The sequence below is a fragment of the Nannobrachium achirus genome (genome assembly GCF_963921795.1).
Source record: "Nannobrachium achirus genome assembly, chromosome: 22".
In the NCBI taxonomy this organism is placed as follows: domain Eukaryota; kingdom Metazoa; phylum Chordata; class Actinopteri; order Myctophiformes; family Myctophidae; genus Nannobrachium; species Nannobrachium achirus.
In genome coordinates this window covers 14,917,021-14,934,738 of record NC_137829.1, presented here as the reverse complement: position 1 = coordinate 14,934,738, position 17,718 = coordinate 14,917,021, and the positions used below count along the sequence as shown (strand labels likewise).

Sequence of the window (17,718 nt, the reverse complement as noted above, 5' to 3'; positions counted from 1 at the left end):
AGCAGGGTTGACAGTAGCAGTGCTACAAGATTAGAAGATCTCTTGACATCAGAACATCACAACAGAGAGAGAAACCATGAGGGATGCATTTACTCTGTGTGTGTGTGTGTGTGTGTGTGTGTGTGTGTGTGTGTGTGTGTGTGTGTGTGTGTGTGCGCATGCGTGGGTGTGCGTGTGCGGCTGGCATACAATCAGTGACATGCTCAGAGGCCAGCGTGAGGTCGGCGTGGAGATGTTGCATCAGATATCCCTTTTTGTTCCATGTGAATAAAAGGTTCTATCGTACTGCGCGCCGCCACCCCGCGAGCCCGCTAGCCTCTTCATCTAACCATCCATCTGTTTATCTCTCTATGTATCCGCAATACGCATGCTGCAGGCCCATCTATCTATCTCCAGGGCACTAACGGTTGCTACGTTAACGTATTTAAACCGGCAACGCATTATTAAGCATTATTTTATGCTTTAACTATTAAAAAAATAGCAGATATACAAGCTGCAAGCTTGTAGATCTGCTATTTTTGAAAAACCGTGACAATCGTGTACAAGTCTTTGAATATTTTTTACCCAATTCTATACTGTAAGTGTCTTCTAAATCCTTCTAAGGTTTTTTGAAAAAAAAAAAAACATGTTTCCATGTCTGTGGTTCTCAGACTTTTTTATGTCAAGGACCCCCAAAATGATATGTATTTGGCCACGGACCCCCATCTCAAAATATTTCGTTCCAGGGACCCCCCCCCCCCCCCAGAAGCAAAATCTGGGGTTACAAAATTGTTAAAAATGCATATATTCAAAATGTGCACACATTTTCATGATTTTTCCAAAAATAGCAGATCTACAAGCTCGCAGCGCGGCACTCGGTGCCGCGCTGTGAGCTTGTATATCTGCTATTTTTCAATGGCCTAAATGGGTTAAGCAGCACAGCACAGATGAAATGACACGATACACAGCCCGCTCTCCGTCTCCTCCCACCACTCGATAAGGGGCTCGTATGAAGAAACAAACGGACGGACAGACCCGTCGCTGTTGGGCAGAAACCTCTTATCTCCATATTCTGCGTTTGTGTTTTTTTTCATGAATTAACCTACTTGATCATACTACAGCGACGCACAAAAGATCCGCAAATCCAAATAATAAAACAGCTGGAACAGTCAGGTACGTTCAGAAAAGAAAACCTCTTTGCACCTTTAATCTCTGTACAACACGCTCGTATCGTGGAGATTTAATTTATCGTGATATCGTCCTCTGTCATGCACTGGGATCAATTCACCTTTTATTTGCAGAGCTGCATATCCAGTACCATTTAAACCCTCTATCAGTTAAACTTACTTATAATATATGTACTTGATACAGTCTTTTTTTCACTCTCTACCAAATCGCTTCGCCAAAAAAATAGCCGTTCTACAACCTCACAACGCGTCTGCCCCAGAATAATGGATGTTGCGTATATTTGATTATCGTGATAATATCGTGATAATATTGTAAATAGCTATTTCTTTGGTCACAATTATCGTAATATGAAATGTTCATATCGTCCCATCCCTAGTGTTCATGCACCTTATGTCTAACCTCAGATGGATATGCTTTGTGACATATATGTAGATATATTTTGTTAGATTTGCCTTTCTTCTCCTTGCTCCCTGTCCCTCCTCTTACGTTTCTTTCTCTTTCTGGAGAAATGATGGAGCTCTCACCAAAAAATAAATGAAAAATAAAATCACTGGCATCTTTACACCTGTGAACCTTTGATGTGACAAGAAAACTGATTCTGAAAATTACTCCACTTTACTGTAATGCATCCATAAAAAAAAGGAAAATACATCACTCATACTGTATATCACAATACAACATCCTAAACTCCAGAGTAATATCTTACTCTCATCATCACAACATCAACATAAAACTGTTCCCCAGAAATCTTCCGTGGTTAGAATGGTGTAATCGGTTTGACACATTGTAGCTCTTTAATGCTAATACTGTACTTAATTATGCTTGAGGTCAAAAGATCATACTGGTCTCAATACTTTTCTGCTCACAACTTCGGCTAGATATTCTATATTTCCCGGAAATGGTTTTATTTTATTATGTTCTGTGTGTTCTTTATGTTTTCCACAGTCATTCAAATGTTACATAACTTACCAGAATAACTCGATGTTGGCGAAACATCAGTGTGAGATTAAAAAGATAAAAATTGAATTTGAGAAACAATCTTTCCTCATCTTCGGCTAGAACGTTTCAAACAGCACTTCAAAAATATATAAAAAATCAAACCTCGGTTCGAAGTGGAGCGGTGAACCTGAGCAGCTATACCCTGTGTGTGTGTGTGTGTGTGTGTGTGTGTGTGTGTGTGTGTGTGTGTGTGTGTGTGTGTGTGTGTGTGTGTGTGTGTGTGTCTAGTCTGCACAACAGTGCCTTTCTCAATCTGTTCCTGTCTGTCAGTACAGTAGAGTACTGGTGTAGCTAGGCTGCGCAACACTGCCCTCTTCTGGTCACCCATCGTAATTGCAGCTATTTATGCTGAACGGGACAGGGGGACAAGGGGACAGGGCATGCCAGAGACACACAAAGCTATCCATTGGGAGCGCTCCAAAAATATAACAATAATAAGGGAAGCTCACAATGCGTCACAGCGCAACGCGTTGTAAGCTATTTCCTGCGAACGCTTTCTCCGTAATAGAGATTCAGGGGTTCGAGCGGTAAAAAGAAACAAGCTGGAGAAAAACTCACCGACGCACGAGCCGTCCACCTCCTCGTAGGCGACGCTGCACACGCACCGCCCCAGCGGCACCAGCCAGTCCCCGTCGGCGCCGCAGTACAGCTTGGGCGTGTCGCGCTCCTCGGCGTGGTCCACACACGCCCCGCGCACCTCCACCAGCGACGACGAGTCCACGCGTGGCACTGTGTCGGGGAACGACGCCAGGTTGCGCAGCGTGAATGGACACTTCTTGTAGTAGACGCGCACCGACACCAGCGCGATGCACGCGCCGATGTCCTGGAAGGCCAGGTAGAAGCCCTTGTGGCTGATGGGGCCCACCTCGCGCACCTCCGTGTTCAGCTTGAGCACGCGGTCGCCCAGGTCCATCTGGGTGAAACTCTCGTCGGCCGCGATGGTGTCGATCTTGGTGTACTGCGAGGGCTTGAACTTGGCTTGAGCGTGCGCCGGCGAGGCCTCATCGGCCTCGCGGTAGAAGAGATTGAAGGTCTCCTTGCAGGTGCCCGACACCCACGGGATGGAGTTGCAGTCGCGCAGCGTGAACTTGAGCTCCACGTAGATCTTCTGCGCCGCCTGCCTGAAGATCCAGTTGGAGCGCAGCCAGTTGTTCTGGTTGGGCTCCATCACGTGGCACACCTGGAAGGTGTGGATGGGCCGGTTGTGCTCGTCCATCTCGGTGATGGCGTCCCACTGCGGACGAGAGGAAAGCCAGAGGGTTAGCCACTTAGAAACCATCTCGGCTCAGAGAGTGAGTTACAACCGTTGGCAAATGTTATCCCCAGAATAGGCATGCTCTGGGGTTCAAAATGGTTAAAGCAAAACACTTTTTATGTTTTTTTGTTTATTCAGGCCAGCGATTTTCAGCCTGTGCAAGGGTCATGAGGATATTACTAGTGGGCATCCAAATAATTGCCAAAACACAAAAAATATACACAGGCCTAAATATATTATATTTTTTCCCAAACGTCATGGTACTGCCTACATATAAAAACAAGAAGACAACATTTTCTTTCAAGTGTGCCCTGATCCAGAAAAAGGCTGAGAACCACTAGTTTACGCCGTCTCCCAATCTGTGACTTTTCAAGCAATGTGTATTACAATGCTAAACCCACGTTCCTGCTATGGTCTACATACAGCCAACCAGCTGAACAAATCACAGATTGAGGTTTTAACCTTTGCTTATATGACACATGCAAGACCATTGGGGTTTTATGGAAGATGGTTCTGAACGTGTATTCTATTCTGACACATTCTAATACTCTTTGACCTTATAAAAAAAGAAATCAGTCATGGGGCCTGAGGACTATGGAAGGGGAGAGGAGAGGAGAGGAGAGGAGAGGAGAGGAGAGGAGAGGACGGGGAAGCGTAAGTGGAGGAGCGAATTCCACTGCTTTTTTAAATTCTGCCTTGGATGGCAAATCAAATCAGTGTTGATGAATGTTTGTCAGCAAAAATGTAAATGAAGTCAAAGCTGAAATGAAGGGCTTCATCCTTTACACTAGTCCAAATGCACCCGGAGGATAAGACCAACCCCTTTCAATAAACAAAACAGTCAGAAATACATATTCAATCTCTCACTGCCGCCTTTTATACACTCCCCAGCTCCAGGGGGGGTTCGGCCTACACGTACGTAAACTGATTACAACAAGCGGCTGTTTGATATTAAAACAAGACTTATTGCAAGCGACTGGGAGGCTTGCGTATAAAGGGCAACACATGAACACTCTCCCACTACACACACACACACACCACCCACCTCTATGGCATCTATAGAGGGATCTGCTGCGCTGATACATGCAAGATATTTCTAACAAATTATCAGAATTACAGTGGCGGAAGAAGTACTCACATTGAATAAAGCAATGTAGAAACACTCTGTTTCATGTAAAAGGCTGGTATAAAAGTTAAAAGTACAAAACTATTGGCATCAAACTCAAAATGATCATTATGCATAATTTATGTCCCATTTCACAAGTTCAGTATGTATAAAAAAAGTTTGGAAAATAGCTGAAGTATACTGTATACATGGCTGAAGTGGTTAATGTATGTTTTGTAATAATAATAATACAAATCTCTAAATCTCTAAAGACTAAATCAATTGTAGAATTGTAGTGGAGTAAAAAGTGCAATATTTCCTTCTGAGATGTAGTGGAGTAGAAGTAAAAGTATTGACAATTGGAAATCCTCCAGTAAAGTTAAAAAGTACTGTACAAGAATACAGTACTTGAGTGAATGTACTTTGTTACTTAGTTCCCACCGAATACCAGAAGAGTCGCCGGAAAGAAACTTGCCTAGGCTGATGGTTTATGCCTTTTCATTGATTGATTGAGGTATTTATTCAAAGTTTTAGATAGGAAAAGGTACAGTTTCATGACAGTACAGTTCACTGATACAATGTCAACTAAAAGGAAATTTGTGTAAGGCAAGGCTTATTTGTTATTTTCCATTGAGATATTTAATAATATATACCTCTGTAAACTATGCCTAAACGGTTAAACCTAACCTTATTCCTAACCTTAACCTCAGTAAAACGGTGCCAAAACCTAACCCTACTCCTAATCTTAACCTCAGAAAGATATGCACAATCCTAAAGTTATTTCTAATTCTCTGTAAAACAAATACAAGAATACAAATCTTGCGAGTTTCTTTCCGGCGACTCTACAGTTCCCACCACTGTGAATCAGACACATGAGTAAATAAAATAAAAATAAACGGTCACATGCATCCCATAGCTGGTGCCAGCAGGACGGAGGAGCAGGCCTGCATTCTCTCCCAGGGGAAAGAAAGGCCAGAGCTTCTCTTTGCAGTGTGGATGTTTTGCTGAATTGGCAGTACACAGTCTATAGTACAGTCCATACAGTACATTAGGGATGGGACCATATGAAAATGTCATGTCACGATTAGTGTGACCAAAGAAATCGCGATTTACGATAGTATCGCGATAATCAAAATATCCCCAACATCCATTCCCCTGGGGCAGAACATTTGCCAAAAAATAGCAGATCTACAAGCTCGTAATGCGTTGTAAGCTTGTAGATTGGCTATTTTTTTGGCAAAGAGATTTGGTAGAGAGTGAACTGTACAGTTTTACCAATAGAGGGTTTAAGTGGTACTGGATATGCAGTTCGGCAAATACAAGGTGAATTGATCCCAGTGCATGATGGAGGACGATTTCACAATAAATTAAATCTCCATGATACGATTATCGTGAGCGTTTTTGATCACGATAAACGATAATATCACTTATCGTCCCATCCCCACAGTACATACAGTTCAATGTGGTCAGATTTACAAGCTCAGAGGTGCTCGGGTGGCACAGTGGTAAAGTGCCTTGCCCACTTGCCTTGGAGGTTGTGGGTTCAAATCCAACCGAGGTGCATCCGGCACCAACAAGGGGTTACATTTGTTCCACTGCAGTGCTATTCAACCTGTGGCCCCTGCCACAGGTTGAATATGCGGCCAGTCATGGATATACCAATAACATTTTTTTTCTACTTTATGTGTGGACAAATAACTTCTTATTTTCAGTTTCTCCAAAACTCCAAAGAAACTATTTGTCTTGTTTGTTTGTTTTTTGTTTGTTGAATCATTTCATCATTAATCATTCCATGACAATCTTTTTGAATGAGGTTTGGCCTTTAGATGGAAATGGGGCTGTTTCTCTGTGTTTCCTTAATTTTTAGACTAGTCATATTCACGTGTAGTATTCATGTATACAGTAGAGTGTTACACAATCCTTGTCTAAACGTCCAAATAGGACAGTCATTTTTTGTTTGCGGCCCTTGGACTTTTGGTATTTTGCTGTGTGGCTCCTGAGCCATCTTAAGTTGAGTAGCCCTGTTCTACTGCTATGCCACCAAAATGTGTCATTAAAAGACTATGCCTCCTTATATCCTCCTTCAAAACCGTTATAAAAGAGCACCTATTTGCAACCTGCAACTGGTCCTTTCACAAAGTCCAAGCTTATTAATCACAGATATGACAACCAATAAACAGGACCACAATGGAAATCAGCCCACTAAAAAAAGTGGTTAAAGGACAACTTTGGGGTTCATATTTTAGATTTTAATTAGAGAAAAAAAAAGTGTTAAAATGTTTTCATTTACTTTGTTCTATCGTTTTAGCACGTTTAGAGATTTTGATTTCAGTGGGTGGGGGCTAAATATGTATTTTTTAGACACAATAAGCCAGTGATTTCTTTATGACTATTTACAGTAACACTACTAGCCCCCATCTGCCCATGAAAGATTGCGGTGCATCTTGGGAATGGGCAAATTGTGTGTAAAAAGACACATTTAGACACTTGTACGCATGCCCCCAGCCACTGAAATCAAAACAATTAAAATCTCTAAAACGATAGAAAGGAATAAATGAAAACATTTTAACACACATCTTTTATTGTCTTTAATTACAATCTAAAATATGAACCCTTGTTGTAAAAGAAACTAAGTTGTCCTTTAACTCATACCTCGCGATCCCCGTAGAGACCGTAGATTTCCCGCTGTACCGCGCTGCCATGCCCGTAGAGCCCGTAAAGTTTAATTAGCTTTAATCATTATGAAAGGATTAAAAGTATTAGCGCAGATTTTCGCTGATTCTGGCTCTTTAGGCCCGCCCCCCTAACTGTATCCGGTCATTTCCGGTCTGGACCGGATCCAGCTTTCCGTATCCAGTCTGAGCCTGGGCCATAGTCCCGCCTCCATTGGTTTACTGTGTAACAGAAGTGGAAGCTACTCGGCGATGGAACGCTCGTTTTTCAATCGGATTTTTGCGTTTGGAAACTTTGATCCAGTCTCTACACGCCTGGATTATGATGCCCGCACATATCGTGCGTGTTGTGCGCGAACGTGTCCACTTGTTACCATAGCGCACAGTTGGCTTTTTTCAATGCTTTTTCATGTAAACACTGGCGGATAAGCAGGAATACAGCGTGGCAACGGATATGTCTTTTTCAATGTGGTTTTTTGTATTCGAAAGCTTGTCACCGAGTCTACACGTCTACTAGATGAGTCGCGCACAGATTGTGCACGATGCGTGCGCGTGCCCACGCTAAAAGGTAAGGACAATTTAGCAGCTGCTTACTACAGCTATGTTTAAAATGGCAGAGAAATTGTTAAGGGTGTGTGTGGGTTTTATACAGTAAATATTAAACCAGGGAAAATTATTAAGAGCTTGTGACTAAATAATAGCTAAATTGGATCCATCAAAATGCAGTCCATTGTCCTTGTATTGCAGGGTGGCTGTTGCTGACATGGCAGTATGCAGTCCATACTGTGGCCTACAGTTTGGTCACAGAATCTCTCTACATTTCTTCCCCCCACATGTAGTGAAGCTGTCTGTGCTGTACTGTGTGTGTGTGTGTGTGTGTGTGTGTGTGTGTGTGTGTGTGTGTGTGTGTGTGTGTGTGTGTGTGTGTGTGTGTGTGTGTGTGTGTGTGTGTGATTTAGTGCAAGACCTGACCATTACTTGTAGTGCTTTTAAAAGTGGGTGCCACATTTGGCAGGGGGTGCCAAGACCACACACACAAACACGCACGTGCACACGTGCGCACACACACACACACACACACACACACACACACACACACACACACACACACACACACACACACACACACACACACACACACACACCTTCTAACAGATGCACGTACACACATGCAAAAGCACACATGTCCCATCCACACACTGCCCTGTGTGCATTGTAATAATTAACAGCCTTGAAACAAACAGGATAGAGAGAGCGAGAGAGAGTTAATTTGCCGGCATTGTTTTGTCTGATAAGCCGGCACTTTTAATAAGCGATTTCGCGGCGAGCTAAATATTAGCTCATGATGAGAGCTGTAATCTAGCCTAATATTTGCTTTAATTATCATTTTTAATAACATGTCCTAATTCAATCACCATCCGAACGACACCTTTTAATCTTTCATTCCCTCAGGTGTCACAGTAATCATAACGTAATTACAGTAGAAACAAATTGATTTTGATTAGCTGTTACTGTTCAGACGTGAATGTGGGCCTCACACAGTGAATTATAATGAGAAGGAAACGCCAATTATCTTTTCTATCTATCATCCATCATCTATATATCTATTCAATATGTACTGTATATAGTTCAGACAGATAACTCACCAGTAGATTGAGACCAATAATAGCTTGAGAACGTTTTATTTATGAAATGTAAATACAAGTGTGAGTATTATATTTGACCTTGGCGTTCAGGCTCTGCTATACACATTACTCCCTGCTCATCACATTAGCAGACAACCATTTAAGGGCAGGTAGGGAGACTAAGGGCTGTATTTTGATTGTCTTACGTACCAGCTCTTATGCCTTGACTTAAAGGCCTGTCCATACTGTCTCTAACCACCACTCTTTTCGTCGGAGAGTTCCGAATTTCCGACGTGCAGCTTTCCGAACCCTAATTCTGGGTAATGCTTTTCAAAAGATGCGAGTGACGTAATTTTGTAGTTGAACCAGACCTTTCCGAAGAAAGGTTCGGTGGTCGGAGGCAGTATGGACAGGCCTTTAAGTTAAGGCATAAAAGAAAATGTATATCAGAACTAGCTTGCAGGACATGTATTATTCACCGTCGGGTTGAATTCAAAACTGTTACTTTTCAGGACACAAGGAAAAGAAATAGCGGGTGTTTCAATGGATCTAATGTAGTTATGATTTAGTCACAAGGGCTTGATTAATGCTTTTCTTTAGTTCAATATGTCCCGGTATTTATTATTGCGTGCCCCATCCGAAATGTGACACATGCACGCACGCCTGCTAAGGAAGGAATGTCAACAAACTCCAGCCCAAAGTGCCAGCCTGACACTTCAGACACACACACACACACATGTCTGAGCGCGTGAGTGTGTCGGCGGAAACCTGCAGGCGGTCAGGAGGATACTGACCATTACGCGCACGCCTCTCACTGATGCCATCAAGGTCCTGTCCCTCCATGAGAAAATGCCTTCTCTTCCATCGCCACAAGTCAATACCAAACCTTTCTATTTAGTCTCTATTGAGAGTGAGGGAGAATGAGCAAGAGTGGTGTGTATGTGTGTGTGTGTGTGTGTGTGTGTGTGTGTGTGTGTGTGTGTGTGTGTGTGTGTGTGTGTGTGTGTGGGGGGGGGGGGGGGGGGGGGGGGGGTGTCAGAGAAATAGAGGGAGGGAGAGAGAGAAAGCAATCTTTTATGGCTAATGGGGGAACCTGCTGGCAGAACTCGTTGTGAGTGTCAGCATGCTCCTAGCAAAGTCAAACTTTTTTTCCTTGTTTTTGACTTTGGCAGGTTTTGTCGAAATTAACAAGGTTCCCGGAGTACGAAACATACCGACATACCGACTCTGGCTCAAATTTCTGAACATGAGAACAATGAATTGACAAGGTATCAACCTCCAACGTGCTTTGACATACACAGTAGACAAAGTGTGTTTTATCTCTCGTTTAATGTCCCCCTGGATGTGTTTGTAGTTGCTCACAGGGGCGTCGCACCAAATTCTGGGCCCTGGGTACTTTAACTATTGAAAAATATCAGATATACAAGCTCACACTGCGAGCTTGTAGATCTGCTATTTTTGAAAAATCGTAAAAATGTGTGCAAATCTTTGAATATTTCAAATCCTTCTAAGGTTTTTTTATAAAAAAAAAATTATATATATATATATATATATATATATATATATATATATATATATATATATATATATGTGTGTGTGTGTGTGTGTGTGTGTGTGTGTGTGTGTGTGTGTGTGTGTGTGTGTGTGTGTGTGTGTGTGTGTGTGTGTGTGTGTTTCTATGTCTGTAGTGACCCCAAAATGATATGTATTTGGCCACGGACGGCCCATCTCAAAATGTTTAGTTCCAGGGACCCCCCCAGAAGTTGCCTGGCTCCAGCCCATAGACCCGCCCACTCTCTGAGCGGACTGGTTCTCTTGGTCTGGTGTTGTCACATGACGCTAAAGTTTCTATGGTTTAGGCAGAACCAAGCCAATGAGAGTCGGAGCCTCGGAGGAGGGGGTGGGTCTAACTTTTGAAAATCAACAGAAACAGTGGAGGGAGGGGAGCTCAGCCAAAGCTCTTAATTGCTCCCTTTGAACTTCAAAGGGGGTTTTGCATACCTTGTTAGCATCAAAGACCACAACCTGTTTGATGCCTGTCATAGAGGGGAGGGGGAGGGGGGAATGTTTTTGTGTACAGAAGTCAAACACAACCCCTCTTGTGATTGGGAATTTCACATTTCAAATCCCCTCCCCTTTGAAATCTCTTGTCAATGGGACAATGTCAGACTCAAGTTCAGCACAGAGTCTGAAATCAGGCTACCCCAGAAGCAGAATTTGAGTTACAAATGTTCGCTTAAAAAATACATAATATACATTTTCACGACTTTTCATAAATAGCAGATCTACAAGCTCGCAGCGCAGGGCCGTTTTTAGCTATAGGCGAGCTAGGCGGCCGCCTAGAGCGCCATCCTAGAGGGGGCGCCAAGGGGGCGCCGAAATGGAGGGAGTGGACCCAAACCAGCCCCAAACCGGCCCAAAAGCGTCCCAAAACCGACTAAATTCACACCAAAACCCGCAAAAATATGACAGTGGGGATATGACGGTAATCGCTATTATCGTTTATCGCTCACAATTTAAGATTTAAAATCATTGTAAAATTGTCCTCTGCCATAAATTGGGATCAATTCGTCGGCACCACTTCACTGAGGAAAAAGTACCTACAAAACAGACAAAACAGGGAGATTCACTGGCAAAAGTGAAAATGTGGGCCTGTGACCCGAGAAATGGGTCCCGAACCCCTGTTCGGAAAACAGTGCACCAAACCTTGTCCCAAGGTCACATGTGGCCCCCAGGCAAGGGCCTGGGATATTTCATAATGCAGCACCAAGGTTTGTAATTTTCCGTGCTTTACGGTAGGGTAATATGTTATTGTCATATTTACTAGACATTGCCTGTTGCACGGCATGTCTAGACAGAGGAGTCTGTAGAGAGACGAGAGAGAGAGAGAGAGAACAAGTGAGAGAGAGAGAGAGGTGGAAAGGTGCTTGCTGATAGTAAAATGCATCACAGTTTAAATTTCACTCAAAGCCTGGCTATCACCTGCATGCGTGTCCTGCTGCATACTAATCCCCAACAAAGTGAGCGCAGCTGAAAAGTGTTTTCCCGTGCGGATCTGACTGCCCGCCCGCTCGCCCGACCCCGGCCGTACTACAGGCCGTACATGCATAATTGAAAAGCCTGTCTGTAGGGAAAAGGAGGCTGATTGATTGCCGGGCTCGAGACGGACGGCCTACAGCTCTCTCTCTCTCTCTCTCTCCCCAGCCGGTCCTTTTACTACGACATGCTGGCCAGGGGCTCAGCTCCTCCTATAAAAACGTATATTATCTTCGCTGTCGGATTTGGTACAGATTGACACAAAACCAGTACATCCTATCATTTTGGCCATAAACAAGAAGTTGCATGTTCAAATCACGTATACTTTATATTACTTACAGTAAGAAGATTTGAACATTTTGGACAAAATAGCATTTTTTTTTCATCAAGGTGACAACTCTTCCTTGGTGCCCACTCTTCTTGCATCCTGAAGTAGGGCATTATTCATTTACGAAAAAGAACATCAAAAGTTGAAACATGGATATACAAGGTATCCACGACGTCAACATTAAATGGAAGACAGGGGGGAGGTTTTCGCTGCCCCGTTGAGACACCATCTTAACTAGGCAGGCCGTCACCTGCCCTGGCTGGGATGGAAATTAAACATTTAGAGATGTGAACCGTGGAATGCATGCCGCCACCACCACCACCGCCGCGGCGCCGCCACACAGCCCTGGGTTGTTCCTTTTTTACACCTGTAATTTAAAAGTCAAAACGGTCCCCAGGAGTGTGGATGAGAGTGCTGCTATGATCCCCGGCTCTACATCGAATGACCTGATCATTATTTTACGGTGAGGAGGCGGCATGGGGGGATGGAGGGAGGGAAGGTGGGAGGGGGTTGGAGATGTAATCATAATGGCTGGAAATGGTTCTGCTCTGCGGTGTAGTGAGCTTCGACTTATGCACTTGCTCTTAAACAAATCTGGGGCCCTGGGGGCAATTACTGCTCACGCGTGCGTGCGAACACACACGCACACAACACACACAAATGCACACGCATGCTTGAGTTTATGTAACACTGTACCCCCCACCCTGACAAGCACTTAGAATTGCAGGGATTACGTTTAGTTTGACTCGATTCCATAGATAAATATTGTGAAACAAGCTCACAGCGCTTGAGGCGTTGACTTAGAGCACTCATTTGTTTTCAACTAATTGTAGTGGAGTAAATAGTGTATGCAAATGTTTGCCTCTGAGAGGTAGTTTAGTACAGTAGAAGAAAAATGTAAATGTCCAAATAAAAGTACCTCACAATTGTACTTGAGTAAATGTATTTACAGATCAATCCAAAAAGAAAATAGAATATTGTATAAGGGTAAATTGTCTTGAAACTTTCATATATTTTTTAAAACTTTCATATTATGTTCTAGATACTTTGCACAAGCAGTGAATTATTCCAAACCTTTTTATGTTAAGATTCTGAATTTTTATGGCATACAGCTCATGAATATCAAAAGTCCATATTTCAATTACAATATTATTACATGAGACCACTCAAAACAAGGATTTATAATAGAGAAATGTCAACCTTTTGAAGTCAGAGTTGCTTGAAGTACAGTGGGACGTTTCCGCAGTCAGTAAGGATTTGGGGTGCTAGGGCATCTGCAACGCTTTTTTACACAATATTAATTTTTTTCCCCCCCTGATTGGTCTGTAGTTTACGTTCCATCTCTGGTTAAAGAGGTGCAAAAGGGAACCTCCTGTGCCCCATGTTGACGTTTGGTCATTGTTCAACCATAATCGCAATGGGGTGCTACATTTTCTTTTAATCAGAACCAGTTTGAATCGATTGGGGGAAAAACTCCATGAGTGACCAGTCACTGGAATAAGCACAGAGTGATCAGCTTTCTGTGCTGGTGTAAATAGATTTAATGCCATGTTAAATCTGGCTAAAGGTTTTTATTATTCAGCTCAAGAAGGCATCTAATTTGCAAAAGGTCAGTAAGGGCCCTTAGCCGAGTGCATTATGTGTGATTAGCATGAATAATGACCGCTCTCGCTTAACAGTTTTGTTTGTTAATGAACAAAATATGCTGTTTGGAAGGTGACAAACTGCCAGCAGCTGCTTATTACTGCGGAGATATTGCTTATGAATGCACGGTACATTGTTACACAAAGCACAAATGAACAAGAGAACCACATTTTACTCTTCTGTATCTGTAGACCAGACGTAACGGTAAAGAATCCTTGAAACATCATCACGGAACAAACATACCATGGGCTATAATATTTGTTTAATAATCAACCCATTTAGACCTGGAATTATTTTATACTTTAGCTATTGTAAAATAGCAGATCTACAAGCTCACGTTGCGGCAACGAGTGCCTCGCTGCGAGCTTGTAGATCTGCTATTTTTGAAAAATCTTGAAAATGTTTGCAAATCTTTGTATATATATTCTTCGAAGCAAACTTCTGTAACTCAAATTCTCTGCTTCTGGGTGGTCCCTGGAACAACATATTTTGAGATGGGGGTCCGCGACCAAATACATGTAATTTTGGGGGTCCTTGACATGAAAAGGTTTGAGAACCACTGATTTAGAAGAAGGATTTAGAAGACATTTTATAGAATCGGGTCAAAATATTCAAAGACTTCAAATTTTCAAGATGTTTTAAAAATAGCAGATCTACAAGCTCAGATCTGTGAGCTCTGCTATTTTTCCATAGCTAAAGCATAAAATAATGGTTAAAGTAATCTAAATGTGTGAAAGGGGGAATCCAAACATACCGATATTGACAACATCAAGACAGCTCTGATGTTAATACCAAACATGTGTGAAAATGATCGGGACGGCCTCCGATCATCTGTGAGCAAAGTGGGAGACTTAACATTGGGTCTTTGAACCCCTCACACTACCTGTGGTGAATGTGTGTGTCGATAATAACGTGTTGATAGAGTGCACGTGGTGTGGATGATACTTTGATGAATCCGTTTGATATCTACCGGCTGCTACTGTAGAAACCGACCTGGTTATCTGGAGCTCACTGATTATCCAAGAGGGGTCTGGGGACCCCAGCATGAGGTATATAGTTTAAACCAAGGGTCTTCAACAGGGGGTCCGGGACCCCTAGGGGGTCCTCAGAATTACTACAGGGGGTCCTCCAAATCTTTGTGTGATAGAAACTTTTTTTCCCCCCCCTTTTCATATTAACCACTTGAACCTTAGCGTCCACATTCAGAGAATTTTAGCCAAAAAACTTCTCTTCTACACTGTTTTTTTGTTCTCTTCTACTCAAAAAATAATAAATAACCTGCATTTTAAATAAATAAAAGATGTGTCACATGCTATTAAAAATCTCTTTTCATGTTTTTTTTAAACAGGGGTCCGTCGACAAATACATATCGATGTGGGGGTCCTGGTCCTTGATGACAATGTTTGAGAAGCACTTGTCTGGAGAACATGTCACATTCAACTGGCTGCATTGATTTCTCCATCTCTCTGTCTCTCTCTCTCTCTCTCTCACGCACACACACACACGCCCCTCAGCATGTTAATGGGAGTGGTTTGGACTTGTGAATAGAGGAAGGTCATGCAGGGCGTTTGATTATTTGGCAGGTGCCTCCAGGAGGGTTGGGATGCACAGATGTTCCACAGGGGGGCGATCAAACAGGCCCCTCTAATCCATACATGTAATCAACACAGCATCTGCACTTTTACACACCTATCGACAGCCTGCTCACTCATAAACCTATACCTCCCGCAGAGCCACGGCTCTGCGTGTGCATGTGTTTATGCGTATGTGTGCCTGTCTCTCTCTCTCTGTGTGTGTGTGTGTGTGTGTGTGTGTGTGTGTGTGTGTGTGTGTGTGTGTGTGTGTGTGTGTGTGTGTAGACTTACTAATGTGTAATAAAGCCTGTGGAAGTTCTTTTATAAATGGAGAGTCAGAATATATGGTTGTTGCCATCTCCATGGAACCCCCTCCTCATTCGTTAACAAGTTAATTCATTCACAGTCCCACAGAGCAGTCTGTCACCTCATGTTCATTGTCATTGGCTACAAGCTCATTCTCATACGCCCTCTTACCCACAATGCATCTCAAGCAGTCTATTTAAGCAGCTCCCTGTTCTATGTTCATTCTAGGTGTTTAGCGGTTACAGGTTGTGCAGCTGTAAGGGTTAAAAAAAATCCCTCCACCTCCACGTCATCCTCCCTGTAAAATGTAGTTACTCATGTTAACATGTATCGTTTACAGATTGTCTGTGTTCTATGGATTATGATATGTGATATCTTAAATCATGCAACTGAAGGTTCAATGTTATGTGCATGTAATCCGTATATCATGCTTTGCTCCGGGGGGTTTGTGATATCAGATTATGTCTCATGTTCGAGCAGATAATTTGTACGATCACTGCAGAGCTACACCGCCAAAACTAAATGCAATATCATTGCATATGATAATTACATTGCAATAAATGGTACGGTAAATCTAAATTATAGCCGATCTACAAGCTCGCACGGAGTGCCGCGCTGTGAGCTTGTATATAGAAAGTATAAAATAATTAAGGCTCCTCCACCTTGGGCCCTAGTAACTCAGTCCCACTTTTCCCCTCCTTGTGACGCCCCTGCATGTGTTTGAGAGAATCTCAATTGACCGGGACCACTATTACAATTCATATCCTGGCCTCTATTCATTATCTTTGTGCTGTCATTCTGCGGCGAGTTCGAGTAGCGTAATCTACTGTCAAATGTAACAGTGACACCACTTCAGATAAGGAGGACAGTGTGAACAAAGAGCTTAGTAAAGGCAGGTGTAGGTCTGAGATTTACACATTAAAAACTTTGAACACAGATTAACAACTGTCATTTTAAAATAATCTGTGACAGATTAGATCGATACAATTGGAAAGAGAGACAGACAGATATAGATAGATACATATATAACAAGACTTGCAGTCAGACCTGACCAGAACGTATAAAATATTAGTATACAAGAACAATTTTACTATTTACAATTATATTTATATGTTTACGATATCACAAATCATACTACACCGTCAGGCTGGGGATTTAACCAAAAATAATATTGAAAGTGATATTTAGGATCAACCAAATAATCAATGAGTTTTTTTATTGTTATTATTATCAATGAATCAACCAAAAATCGAATAGATTTGACTTTTTTTTTAATATATAATCTACTAAATTGTTTAGTTTGATTAACCAATTGACACCATATTGTATTAGGGGCACGATGGCGCAGTCAGTAGCCTAGCGCTGTAGCTTTACAGCTGGAATGTCCTGGGTTCGATTCATACTGGGGACGTGTTCTCTCCTCCACGTCTTCAGCGCCCATACCCTAGGTGGGTTTGGCAAAAGGGCCTTTCTGTGTGGAGTTTGCATGTCCTCCCTGTGTCCCCTAGGGTAGGTACCCTCACAAAAACATGCCTAATCCTGGTCTCTATACTGCCTCCCCCTGGCCAGCCTGGGCACGTGATGGAGGGAAAAAGAACGGTTTGGAATAGCGCGTTCCTTCCACGCCCTACGTCCTACCGGGGAAACTCCACCCTGTCAGGTGATAAGAAGTGGCTTGTCACTCCTCATGCATTGAATGATTACAGTTTAGGCAATTGGCACTGGGTGAAAATGGGTTACAAAGTCATGGGATAAAACATGTACGTCATTGTGCAAAAGTTTGAAATAATGTGACATTGAAGTCATATCGTGCGCATATGCACGCGCACAGACACAGTCCTTGGTTCAGACTACAGTGAGTGATGCCACAGGCTGACGATGTGACGAGAGATATTGAATAGGTCGACCTAGAGACTCTTCTAACTATTGTACTTGAAATGCACACAGGTTCAGGGACAGCAAAACAAACAAACACTTTGACAATAACAACAATGCCATGACATGCGC

The 17,718-nt window shown here is 42.7% G+C and overlaps 1 protein-coding gene across 1 annotated transcript in view; it reads right to left on the bottom strand.

Moving 5' to 3' along the window:
• The window catches only part of LOC308308375 (ephrin type-A receptor 6-like), a gene marked incomplete at both ends in the record, with an annotated part of 377,312 nt that overhangs the window by 284,148 nt on the left and 75,446 nt on the right, over positions 1-17,718 (bottom strand). Inside the window, one exon of the mRNA XM_080753799.1 lies at positions 2,725-3,400. Coding sequence (XP_080609925.1) covers positions 2,725-3,400 — 676 coding nt within the window. The remainder of the gene's footprint in view (positions 1-2,724; positions 3,401-17,718) is intronic.